Source organism: Eretmochelys imbricata, chromosome 6, assembly GCF_965152235.1.
Source record: "Eretmochelys imbricata isolate rEreImb1 chromosome 6, rEreImb1.hap1, whole genome shotgun sequence".
In the NCBI taxonomy this organism is placed as follows: Eukaryota; Metazoa; Chordata; order Testudines; family Cheloniidae; genus Eretmochelys; species Eretmochelys imbricata.
Window position 1 is genome coordinate 49,505,058 of NC_135577.1, and position 14,049 is coordinate 49,519,106.

Here is a 14,049-nt window from a genome sequence, read left to right on the forward strand (position 1 = left end):
TGACTGCAGAGTTCCTTTCTACCAGCCTCTTCTGCTCTCACCTTGCTGGCTTGATACAAGCTTGCTTGCCCCTACTCAGCTGGGGTTCATCATCCATTAGTCTATCAGTTCCTGGCTCTCTTCCAGCAGCTTGTCACAAGCTAAACTGACCCTTTTTACCTACTCAGAGATTGACGGGTGGTCCCACAGCACGCTGTTTTATAGGAATAGACCATTTTAGGATGGTATCTTGCTTCCAAATTTTTTCAATGAAAGATGCCACAGGGCAACCATCCAAATACCCATGGAAAAAGCTTTTAAATAATCTTAATTGCTGAACATGTTTAACATGCAGATGCTTTTTATTGATATTAACTGACCCTCAATGTATTGTAGGATAGCTCTTGAAACGTTTTCCATTTATCTGAAGAAATATTTGTTTTGAAACATTTACTTACATTCATAAACAAGATTACTTAGACATACAATTCTTTCTGATATGTTATAGTTATCTATTTTAGAATGTTTTCCATTTTCTTTATGGCATTAATTAAATCAATGCAAACTGTAGCAGTATAAACTAATACTTTAAGAAAACTATTTCAAAAGAATGTAAATTTTTACACCATAATCAAAAATAGTTAAAGATGAGTCACATGTATACATTTAGAAGAGGATCTTATTTTTGAGTTGATATAATAGCTTCTTCCAGTAGGTGGCTCTAAAGCAGGTACTTTTATGCTTTGCCATGTAAACATATATTCAAAAATGTCAAAATGTGATAGCTTTTACACAAAGCCTCTGGTTAGTGGCATATGTGTCAAACAAAAATTTAAAGATCTGGTATATATCACTTTTTAGAATTCTCCTTCTAAAATTGTAATTTCCCCTCTTCATATCTCAAATGTGAAAGCAGGATGAATACACACGTTAAAAGGAATGTTGTAATCCTCTTTATTTACTTTGTGTATTATGATGAATTTTGGTATAGTTGTATTTAGAAAAAATTTAAAAATTAACATAAAGGAATGTTGCTCAATGACATAAGTGAACCAGCTCCACAGATATACATACACTACACTATAGTGAAATGCCTTCTAGAAGTGATCACCTTACATTCTACTTGTAAAAAGTTACATAAATATTCTAGCACCAAAATACAAAATATCTTTTGAACAAAATAATTTGTTTCTCTTAAACTAACATAGTGGAGTATTCACTTACATATTCTGACAGCATCCATTTTCTAAATTAAATTGAAAAATACATTTCCCATCTTGGAAACAATTTACCATTCAATTATTGCAGCATTTTTGGTCCCATAATGTGAGAGACAAAAGTGGGTGAAGTGGTCCAATAAAAGATATTACCTCACACACCTCACCATTACTTAGTTATTCTAAGTGGCACTGGTAGATCTCATTCTTTTAAATATGTTCAGCACTTTCAGCTGCCAATACATTTTTTCAGTACTGGATCAGACATCAGGTGTCTCAGCTCACGAAAATAATACAGAAAAACCAACAACAGAGCAGCAATATTCTCTTTTGAGCTGTAGCTGCTTTCAGAACCATGTCTGTAATACACCTCCTCTTCATTGTTATCCCATCCTCTGCTTCACCCTTTCACCCTCAAAAATAACATAGCTCTTTATTGTAAGCTCCTCAGGACAAGGAAAATATCTTACTACCTATTTGTGTAAATGTATACATATTATGTAAATTCAGTGATCTATACATGGTTTGAAAGATTCATCCTTTGGATAATAAATAAGGGAAAAACATCATAAAACAAACCATCATAGAAGCAAATGATTTTTCCCGTAGAAATTAAAGACAGACTATCAATATGGGACTAGTGTTGAATGAATATGGAGGTTGTGCATTTTTGTTTTTTAAAATAGGACATGCACTGGTGTTGCAATGAACAAATAAAACTGGGACACAGCAAACATTAAAGGGGTGCCCTTCCACTGCTGCTTAGCTCTTCTACCCTCCCTTTCGGAAAATAAAACCCTGTTTATATTCTGACTATCTGCCTTTATTATAGTTAATCACTCCCCCAGACAGCTGTTCCTTAACATTTCTTCTTTGTTTATCTTCATCTGTTATGCTCAAAAAGTAAGGGCAGATCTTTCAGGATTGATTCTAAAATCAGACTGAATATTTAGCAATGAGCAAACCTAAAAAGAAAAAAGAACACATACAGGTGTTTTAAAGCGTGTGTGTATTTCAGGTAAATTTGTAACAAGATATCCTCCCCATTTTTACTCTTTTCTCCTCTCCCTTCCACAGCTCTCTCTCAAGTCAGTATTAAATGGCTTTTTCCTTTAGGATGAGTTTATTGCATTTTCTGTGGACTGGAGAATTGCACCTTAGTTTCCCCCCCACGCTAATTAAATAAACATTACAATTGTAACTGGTACAAGTAGCCCAAAAAGATTGCATAACAATAATTACTCTGAACTGCATAATTGCAGCTTTATATTACTGCCACATTAGACTGCAGTCTTTTCAGAAATTGCTATTACCTTCTAAAATGACAACTAAGTACTACAAACCTGTTTAAATTTTCCTCTGATTTTTTCCAGATCTTCGTGAAGTTTGTCATAAATGGGGTCTTCAAAAGGGTATTTCTGAATCATTCCTATTAACGATTCCAGAGCCTTTATTTTCTTTTTACTGCAAAAAATGAAAATACAGATTTTCTTATGGTGGTTCTGTTCAGCAGCAAGAAGATTTTTTTCAGTTGCCACATGAAGACGACACCGAGTATTTAATATTAGTGTTACACTTCAAAATACATGACCCAATCCTGCCACCGTTTTATCACGCAATGCTCCCCATTTCAGTCAATGAGACTACCAATGTCAATCATATGCATTATTAGTTTTTCAATACGCACACTGTGTGTACTTTGTGTTAAACGCCTTGTACATATCTTGACAGAGATTTTTCCTTAGACTCATTAGGAAATATTTATAATATATTTTCAGACCAGTGGCTGGAGGGAACTATGAAAATGCAACGTATTATTAAACATATTGGTAAACAAGAATAGTAATAATGCTGATAAATGCTGATATATGTAAGACAGATTGCCAAAATATATTTCAAAGTTGTGTACGTGTGGTGGTGGCTCTTTAAGGTACCTTTACTACAACCTGACACTAGAAAATTTATAGTAACCTACAGATATACACATGGCAGAGTTTAAAAAAAAAAAAAAATCTACTTTCCACTTGGCAGAACAGGCACTAAGAAATTCAGACTCTTGGCATCAAAAAGATTTTGCAAGACATACTTGTGTTGCCGTAAGGAAAAAATAAAAGTAATTAAGCCATTCTTCAGGTAGGGTAAGCAGAGATTGCAGGCATTCTGGCACTACTTCTGGATCATTCATTCTTTTTCAAAGTAGTGATGCCTTTACATCTCACTGGCTTGAGAAAATGATTCCTGACAGCTAAAGCTCACATCTAAAATGGAATTGGGAGCCCATAGTCACAGTTATTACTGACTGTGAGTTCTAAAACACATGAAGTGCAATACAGTTGTGGCATTCACATTAGACTAACATGCACTGCGTATGTCAGGTGAACAAGACAGCTGCAGTTGGACATCTGTGCAAACCAAAACTAATTAGGAGAAGCTGGTCAGGGTTTTATATTGACTGAGTAGGTATCCACCCAGGTCTTCAAATGTTCTGGTATTGAAAGAAATATTACTCAGTATTTACTCTTTTTATAAATTTTATTAAAATACTTAAAAAAAAAACACTGAAGCTAAGTTACCATTACTATTAAACTACACTATCAAATCAAGAAAACAAATTAGTCACAAGACTGTCATGGAATTAAATAATCAAATTAATACTAAATAATTCTTAAATTCCAAGGAGGTGTTTAAAGAAGTAGCTGTCTGTTTGGTTATGAGTCTCACCTAAAGAATTTTACTAAATTCAACCATTCCTGTTATAGATTTGATTAAATATCTTAATACTGAAACCAAATAATCATCTAATGTCTGGAACACAGCCTCAGAACAAGTTATAAAGTTTCCTTCCCAGATTTCAATTCTTATGTGGCGTCTAACCATTTCCTCCTCCCTTTCCCGTCACCGCCCACCAAGGATCTAATAACAGAGACTTTAACAGGACACTCTTGATCAGCAGATGCTTAACAACTCTTATTTACCAGATATTATAGATGACACTCTCAAGTCTCTCAGGACGTTTAGACCGACACATAACACAGTTTAATGAATAATCTTTTAGACAATATATAAGGCTGCTTAAACCTGGGGAGCTTTTCTTTCAGGCACCTTCGCAGTGTGGACTTTATGGGTGGTCTCATACAAATGTGAATGCACACAGCCACACATTTACTTCCACATCCAGAAAATAAAAAGCTAGGGTGTCTTCCAGTGAATAAAAATAAAAGAAACAGAAAAGACAGATAAGAGAGGGGATGCACACTCTTCAGCTCTTAGTCTTCTTGTCTTCTAAAATAGGCTCTGGAACAGCAGTAAAGGAGATAGTGATGTTCTGCTGGCAGAGAGCTTCTCACTAGCGGGTCTCCTTCTGGTACAGGGAGAGACTAGTCAAAAGTTGGAGCAGTCTGGTTGTTGATGTTGTGACTTCCTCTCCCTAAGGTGATCAGTCTGGGAGATTCCGGAAGGTCAGTCTTTCCGCAGATGGCTTGTGACCTGAAAGCGTCTCAGACTTCCATTTCATAAAATCATAGAAGATTAGGGTTGGAAGAGACCTCAGGAGGTCATCTAGTCCAATCCCCTCCTCAAACCAGGACCAACACCAACTAAATCATCCCAGCCATGGCTTTGTCAAGCCAGGCCTTAAAAACCTCTAAGCATAGAGATTCTACCACCTCCCTAGGTAACCCATTCCAGTGCTTCACCACCTTCCTAGTGAAATAGTGTTTCCTAATATCCAACCTAGACCTCTCCCGCTGCAACTTGAGATCATTCCTTCTTGTTCTGTCATCTGTCATCATTAAGACCAGCCTAGCTCCATACTCTTTGGAACCCCCCTTCAGGCAGTTGAAGGCTGCTATCAAATCCCCCCTCACTCTTCTGTTCTGCAGACTAAATAAGCCCAGTTCTCTCAGCCTCTCCTTGTAAGTCATGTGCCCCAGCCCCCTAATCATTTTCGTTGCCCTCCAATCATAGAATCATATGAGGGTTGGAAGGGACCTTAGGAAGTCATCTAGTCTAACCCCCTGCTCAAAGCAGGAGCAATCCCCAATTTTTGCCCCAGTTCCCTAAATGGCGCCCTCAAGGACTAAACTCACAACCCTGGGTTTAACAGGCCCATGCACAAACCACTGAGCTATTTCCCCCTCCCCCAAAAAATTTTTTAGCCTGGCAGAGAAGACAGAGAAGAGGAGAGGAGAAAAGTTTCCAAACCAATTTTGATTGTATTGGTTTGGAAACTTTGCTTTGCCTTGCAATGCCTTCCTCCAAGGTCTTCAGACAAATCAGGTGCAAGACCTAACTTGGAGCCATGAAACTTGGCCCAATCAGGTTCAAATTAGGTCACCCTTAACAAGCATCACTTTGGAAAAGTCCTATAAAAAATATTCAGTGTTTTGTATTACACAGAGAGACTAAGTCTGTAACCACTCTTCCTAACCACACCTCCCCCCCAAATAAATAAATATAAACGATCCAAATACAGAGACCACTTTAGAGGAAGCTAGCACAGTCTTACCTGAGAGCAAGGTCTTAAGATTACATTATGTCACCAGTTTACAAAAAGTTCATTTTAAAAATCCTATTAAAAACAGAACCCTTGAATCAGCCTGTTTAGCAAACATTTAGCAAAATTACAAATAAGTTCAAACTTATTATCACTTTCAACATCTCCATTTCTTCAACAAGGCAATTACAATACCTTCCTGTTCTGAAACTGGTATATAGCTCAAACAACTTTATCTTCTGGAATCTTCATCTTGATGGAGAAAAGTTACTTTAAAACTTACCAAGAGAAAACCCATTTGAAATATTACATTTTAAGTTCTATCTAAGGTCTGTATTTCCATATAAACTATTCCCCTCACACATACTTAAGGTAAAAATCAGTTATGATCACAGCTGATACCTAATTTAATGTCAGCCCTGATCAAGAATTACACCTAGTATTTGAACAAATGTTGAATGTTACAGCTTACTGAGCTAACTGCGTAACATAGGATGGACTGTGGAAAATCCATATTCCTGTTGTGTTCACTTCATTAGCTGTCTACAGGAATGTGACCTGAATTTAAAATTCTCTCTAAGAGCTGGTCTACACCAAAAACTTATTACAGTGTAGCTACGCCAACTTAACCCCAGGTGTAGACTATGCCAGATCAAAAGAAGAATTCTTCTGCTGAACTACCTACTGCCTCTCAGGGAGATGGAGAACCTCTCCAGTGCTGTAAACATAGCCCAAGGCTCTTCACTGAGGGATTCCTAAATATCCCTTTAAACCATCCCACTCTCTTAGGTCTAAAGTATAGGTTTTCTGGAATATGAAAATTGTCTGTATTTTGGCACCTGTTGCTTCAGGACTGAAATACTCCTTCCCCACCACACATACTTTATGACAAGATGACAACAGAAGTAGCTTCTTTTAAAGCAAGTTTAAAAATATTTACATTTAAAAAAGCTTTTGAAGCAACACTGATTTTATTTATGATTTTACATAGGTTTTAACTGTTTATATCTTGTATATTTGTAGTACTTAATTTGTTTTTAGTTGTTATATTGCAAAGTGTCTGTGATACATTGTTAGACAGGCATTACGTGAATAAAATTATATACAAGACTTGCGATGAAAGACACTATATAAATGGAAATTTATAAAAATTTAGCAGGCCTGTCAATCCTGTCATATTAAGAGGACCTGAATATCTAAGACTGCTGGCTAAATATACCTAGATGTATAGAACTTACATGGTTCATGGATGGCACAATTAGCAGATCCAAATCACGGACCTCACCAGATTCATCATGTACTAAAACAGAGATGGGCAAACTACGGCCCGTGGGACCGTCCTGCCCGGCCCCTGAGCTCCCCGCCGTGGAGGCTAGCCCTCAGCCCCTCCTCTGCTGTTCCCCTTCCCCCGCAGCCGCATGGGCTGCGCACTTGTGCAGGGCAGCGTCTGGCTTTGGCCGAGCGGTGCGGCTCCAGACAAGCTGCTCTGAGCGGCATGGTAAGAGGATTGGGGAGTTGGATATGGGGCAGGGGATCCTGGAGGGCAGGGAGCAGAGGGGGAACAGTCAGGGGACAGGGAGTGATTGGATAGGGCAGAGGTTCGGGGGGGAGGAGCAGGAAGTCCTGGGAGGGGGCGGTCAGGGGACAAGGAGAGGGTGGGGGGTGTGGTTGGATGGGTCGGGAGTTCTGAGGGGCCAGGCTGTTTGGGGAAGCACAGCCTTCCCTACCCGGCCCTCCATACAGTTTTGCACCCCAATGTGGCCCTCGGGCCAAAAAGTTTGCCCACCCCTGTACTAAAAGGACGCTCTGGGTGGGCCAACACAACAGACTCCTTTCCTTAGAACCAAGATTTCAGCTCTGTATTCCTCCTGCCACTGAAATTATGAATGCTGCAGAAGAACAGGCAATAGTAAACACAGGCAGGAAGCGATTCTGCCATTCCTCTTTGGCCCCACATAGATGATAGCAGTGGCATGGTGTAGGAGGGCAGTAAGATATCCTACTTGGACCCCCATCATAACTTCAGTGTAGGGAGTGTGCCATGGCTGAAGGATATGGACCTAAGAGATGCTGCATAGACTTTGACCCTCAATCTTTAGCAGTAAGAACTTGGTATGTTCTCAACTAGTAGTTTCACTCAAAGGATAATATCTACATTTATACCAATAATTTATATTTTTCTCAGCATCACAGCTGTGAAGAGGGCATCCTTGCATGTATGTTACTCTCATGGTTTCTACTTTACTTCATTTCAAAAACACTCTACCTGTGGTTGGCCAGTTTGATTCTTGTAATGCAAAGGAAAAAAAACAAACAATCGGTTGTTCCTCCTGTATATTTCTTGAAAAAATAATGGGCATTACCAGGGCTCCTATAAAAATATTTTAGCCTTTCCTTAGAGAAAAGAAACTACGAAATTCAGGGCAATATTAACAATACATAATACTATATTTTTAAACCACACCTGGGCTTTTCCTCTGCAGATCTGTGAAGCAAACGCTGCCATGTCAACGCAAACCCAAGATAGTATCCAATCTGTGAATTTATAAGAATTCAATTAAAAAAAATTATCCTTTATCTGTATTCATTTAAACAATAATTTTAAAAATATACATTCTGGTTGATAACTAGCACATGACAAACTAAAATCAAAACATCTTGTTATGCTACTTCTAAAATCTGTTTCGCATCAGAGTGTGTTGAACCTCCAATATAAACTGCGATGGAAAGTGCAGTTTTGTAAAACACCCCACCATATTTCATCTGCTTTGATCCCTCAGAAATTTGTGCATCTGTTACCACACTTCTGATTCATAATTACAAATCCAGCTGCATGGGTGGGGGAGGGGAGAGGGGGCAGGGAATGGCATTGAACTTAAGACACCTAGGAGATGCACACATTTTCAAACATGATTTAGGAGCCTAGGTCCCACTGACTTTCAATGAAACTTAGCGTCTTAAGTGCCTAAGCCACTTGGTGTTTTTGAAAATTTTACTCCCTATAAATACCTGAGAGAGAAATTTGGCAGGATATCTGTATCTAGCATCTTTTAAAATGGTTGAGCAAGCTCAGAGAGCTTTCGCATGGCCACAATTGTCTTGACTACCACTCCTTTGGTAGTCCTTTTCAGTCCTTTGTGGTCTTCTGAGGCAAGCCCATAACATGAAATCAGAAAGCTCTGCAGCCAACACTGAAAGATCAGATTCTTAGCATAATTAACTGTTTATTATATTGAAAAGAGATGACTGCCAATTTCAGTTTCATAACAGTCCTCATTCTAATGCCCAGTTTTCTGTCACTCAATTTTCTGAAGCCCTGATCTCCGGAGCTGAATTATTCCTGAAAGTGAATTTGAGCAAAAATGGTTAAGGCTTTCTTTTAATTATGAAAAAGGGGGAAAATTATATATATATATATATATATATATTATATAAAAAACTCACATGATAAAATAATTACTGTCCCACATGTCCCAGTCTTGCACAGAAATCCACCTGATCTCAATGAGACTGTGCAAGGAGTCTGGGATCTTAAACTGCAAAGACAAGGTAGACTGTACAGTAGTTTGGTTAAATTAGCATTACAGTAAAAAGTGTACTAAAAGTGAAAAAGAGGTAGAAAGGGCTGTTGTTCACTTTTTTTAAGATATGCAGGTGGGAACCTAGATCCTGAATAGCTCCTGGGACACACAAGAGTGGGTTTCTCTTCTTCTCTTCTCTATTAAGATGCCCAGAATATGATGCCAAGGTGGCATCTAGCCAAACTGCTCCAGATTATGGAAGTTACAGCCTCTTATTGCCAATATGTACAAGCCAGAAGAGCTTTAATGTTCCCCCCCCCCTTTTTCTTGTAAAAAACAAACGAAAAATCAATACAAAAATATATTGAGAATGTTGAAACTTCATGTTTCGGCATTCATGTGACAAAATACCTCCTTTAAATGAGTTTCACTGACATTGCCTAAAATACAGAGTGGTGCATAGTGGTACAAGACAAGACACATGCGTACCTAGGGTTGAAGGAAAAAATGTGAAATTGTCTTATTATGTAATTAAAGACTGCACAACGCACATATATGTGCATAACCTCAGCTGTGGCATCTCATGAATTTCAAGTTCTTAATATAGCTTTTTGTAAGGGATTAAATGGAGGATTCAGAACAGTTTACAAATCAGTTTTTTGTGTGTTCCTGGAATGAAGGCCATGGAGCAATAAAAACAATACAAGGCTTAGGTCACCCATCATGCTTTGCTCAGGCACTACTTCAATACATCATCATCTAATCTCAGCAACACATTGATTTTTAGGAAGTTTTGACATTTACCTCAGACCCAATCTTGGCACCATGTAGTGCTCCATACCTGCTTCCCTCAATAACGCCAACATGGCTTCCTTCAGCATAACCTTCTTGATACCCTTCACCATGAAATCTGTAAAAAGAAATAGATATAAAAAATTAATCCTAATAAAATCATATCAGCAAAGGCATAGTGCAGAAATACTAGGCCATAAAAATACAGAATATTTTATTATTTTTACTGAAATATTGCCTTTGTAATTCCAACAGATTTCAAAGCAATTTCAGATGGCTTATTCGTGAGACAAAGTAGAGTAACAATTACACCACTCTATGTGCTATATAGTGGTATTAGAGAGACAATGTGGGTGAGGTAATATTTATTGGACCAAGTTTTGTTTAATATATTAGATTAAAGAATAATGTAATTTAAAGACGACAAAAGTTCTGTTAGATCATCCAGCTCTGGCTCAAATGCTTGTTTCTCTCACCAACAGACATTGGTCCAATAAAATATATTATCTCACCCACCTTTTCTCTCTCATATCCTGGGATTGACACAGCTACCACTACACAGCATACAGTAGTATTCTGCAATATTTGAGGTCTTGGTAACATAGAAAGGCTAGGGAAGGGAAAGGGAAATCTAAAGGGGAAACTCTCAGAAATTAGTGTTAAACGAAAGAATTCAGATATGTAACATAGATGATGGTATATATCTTGTCTGCAATGATGGAGGCCAAAGTTGAAATCCCAATCAGTGCAGCACGCTCTCCTTCCAACCTGCATTTGCAAAAAAACTAACATAGAATCTAATTTCTATGATTCTTTAGCCAATATATTAAACAACTCCCCTGCTTTGGTAAGGTAGGTGAGGAAGGGAGAGATTTTGGTACTTTAGGTATTTAGAACATTTTCCCCTCACTGGACCTTCAGATCACACACGACAGGTCAACACAGTAACACAAGTGCCTTCCTTCCTAACGGGGAAAGCGTTGGGAAATCACGGCACAACCGGGGGCAGTCCCCCCGCATGCAGGCCCCGCTCTTCTCAGCTGTGCTGAACACGGTTTGTCAGAGCCCCGCAGCAGCTTTAAAAGCCACGGGCTGGCGGCTCTCACGCACCTCCCCAGCCCCAGGCTCCGCAGCCTTACACACCTGTGTTATCTGTCCACCTTGCCACAGAACCGCCCGCAGCCCCGCGCGCAGCCTGACCTCAGCAGCTGGAGAAGAGGGGGAGTCGGCGCGTGCGTGCCCGGCTGGGGGAGCCTGCCCGCCGGGGGCTGAGGTTGCGGCCGAACGTTACCGTCACGACACCCGACTTCCGGCCGGCTTCCAGTCACGCTGAGGCTCCCGAACGGGGCGCGGAGAGAAGGGGGGCCTGTAGCCGCCCCGGGATAAGTTCGTTCCCCTCCGGGATAGTTCGTTTCTCCCTCCCCCCTCCCCGGTCCCGTTAGAGGGGGAGACACCGGGCGGAGCCCCGGGCAGGGCTCCCCTCTGCCAGCCCCACCTCTCCTCCGCCATCACGATACCGTCGAACATATCCGAAGCGCTGGCAGCCGCCGCCATCGCGCGACGAATCTCCCCGAACGCCCGGCCGGGCACGCACGCTCCGCTCAGGGCATGCTGGGAAGGGACGGCGCGCCGGAGGAGTCAGCGCCGAGGAGCTTCTAGTGCGCAGGCTCGGTGGGGGGGACAAGGAAGGAGCGAACCGCGCTGGCCTGTCCCCATCCAACCCGCCGAGGCTAGTGGGCGTGGCTTCCTCTCGCTGTGCCCCGCCCCGGGGAGCCCCTGCAGGCCGCCTCCCATGTAAACAGCCCCCTCCGTCGCCCGCGCTGCCCGCCGCCCTGCTTCTTCCCCTGTAGGGGCTCCAAGCCCTTCGAGATCCCCGCTCGGCCCGGTCACTGGCTGCGCGGCCTGTCCCTGGCGCGGTAGCTCCCGTGGTTCGGGCCCCGGGCTGGGACCCAGGAGATCCGAGTTGCACAGTCTTTGCTCTGGGGCAGTCTCCCGCAGTGATCGCGGGCGAGCCTTCTAATCGCCTCGTGCTTCCCTTCCCATGTCTGCTGCTTGGATGTTTCAGCCCGAGCCCTCGGCCTGGTTGGTAGGGCTGTGCTAGCCGGGAGCCTCTCCCTCTGTGCGTGTGTAGTACCCTGGGGTTCCTTGGGGCCTCTGGGCACCGCTGTAATACAAATACATACGAGTACAAAAGCTTATCCCAACTGCTGGAGCTCCCTTCGTTGCCTCTGTGCCTGCACAAAGAGAACAGAAACAGTTCCGTCTTCTGAGGATTATTCTCTTGTGTGACACATCCAGCTTCTTTGCCTACTTCCCCCCCCCCCCCGCATTTACTGCGCAGCCCTGGCTTTAAAGGGAAAAGCGATGTGGCTAGAAAACACTGTTCTGGCAATTCACATTTGATTAGATGCCTCTTAGGGACCATTATCAGGTGGCATACCTTAGAGCAGCCTCCCCTGTGCCCAGTGCAGAAATGGCCAACTAATCAGGGTGCTTGATTGCATTTAATTGCATTTGCCATTAGTTTAAAATTTAATGGCAAATGCAATTATCCTTGCGAGTCAAAACACATCATCACTAATATTAATTTTAAGTTAACAGAGTTGGCACATAATCATCTTGTCTATTGTATTAAATGTCTTATTGCATGCCTAAGCAAAAGATACATTTTCTCTTTCCTGTATACTGGAAGTGAGTTTGTTTGAATTTGGCTGTTGTCACTGCAGTATTTGCATTTAACTATTGTAACTCCACTGACCATTGTTACTCAGTTTATTTTTTAATTTTAAGAAATTAACAAGACAGCCACCTCTACTTTGACAAATGGAACTCCAATTGCTGCAAAGGCAGGAAAATGTAGCTTAGCTGACGAGAGATAAAAGATGGGGACAAGTGAATGAATAGTCATTGAAGAAGTTCACTGGGTACAGCAATCAGTGGACACTGGGTGGCACAATAAACACAGAAAATATCTATCTGGACATTTCTGTTCTCTGTTGTCAGTTTTGTGACTAACCACTAGACGGTGCTCGGGTGCTTTCCATTTATATCAATAAAAATATAAAGCAATAGCACAAATTAATGAAGAAAAGATTAAAAAAACAAAAACAATAAACACAACAATAGCTTTTCATGTTTAGATTATAAAAAGGGGTCATATATTCAGGGTGTTAGTTAACCCTAGGCTGTTTTCTTTATATTTTATCTATTTTTTGTTTTGTATAAACTGCATCCAAATATTAAAAATCAACCAAATTTATTCAGATTTCCAGTTGTGAGAAATTTTTGTAATGAAACCCCAAACCAGTCATTACAAATCTTAAATTTAGTCCAGATGGGTTTAGATTAGCATTTAGTGTTTTGTTGCATGTTTTTAACCAAAACTCTGATATCTTGCATAAATAGGCAATAGTTTGATTACAATTTTGAACTGTTTAAAAAATTGCCATCACAATAAAAAAAAATCAGATAAAAATGGTCATGAACGTTGTTTTCTTGTTTTTCAGCTAGGAAGGAGATGAGTTATGGATATATGGTTACATGAGAGGTCATCTAAATTTTGTGTTCTAAAGTAAAGTTGACAGTATTTCTGAGTGAACGTGAGTTTATTTATAGTTGCCAGTTGAATACATACAAGACTCACAGAAACCAACACTGAATAAAAGATTTACCTGAAGAACCCCTACAAACCAAGTCTTCATCCCTGTAGTCAGATTCACATGGGCAGATCTTTGTGCCTACATGAAGACAGCTTGAATGTGACACCACCTTGGTGTAAGGATCTTCCCATGTAGATTAATTTGCAGGATTGGACCTCATTAGGGGCTCCTGGCTGCCCAATAGCACCCTCTGCTAGTCAGGCATTACCACCACTCCCTGCCTCAGTTTCCTTTCCCAGGGTGGAATTCCTTAGCTCTCCACACACTGCTCTGTGCTGGAAACGACTTAACTCTTTCCAGGGTAGCAGAAGACCAACTAAAAAGTCCCAGTAAACAAAGTTCTTCTACCCTTGAGGGGCTTGTCTTCAACCCATTCTCTAGGCCCT

At 40.7% G+C, this 14,049-nt stretch overlaps 1 protein-coding gene across 1 annotated transcript; it reads right to left on the reverse strand.

Moving 5' to 3' along the window:
* Positions 1 to 322: 322 nt before the first annotated feature.
* On the reverse strand, positions 323 to 11,653 carry LTO1 (LTO1 maturation factor of ABCE1). The gene is made up of 5 exons (XM_077818505.1): positions 11,500 to 11,653; positions 10,017 to 10,122; positions 8,156 to 8,226; positions 2,540 to 2,660; positions 323 to 2,161 (listed from the first exon to the last, which is right to left on the reverse strand). Exons 1-5 carry the CDS (start codon positions 11,556 to 11,558, stop codon positions 2,093 to 2,095), a joined length of 426 nt encoding a protein of 141 aa, XP_077674631.1. The 5' UTR covers positions 11,559 to 11,653; the 3' UTR covers positions 323 to 2,092.
* Between the last annotated feature and the right edge of the window lie 2,396 nt (positions 11,654 to 14,049).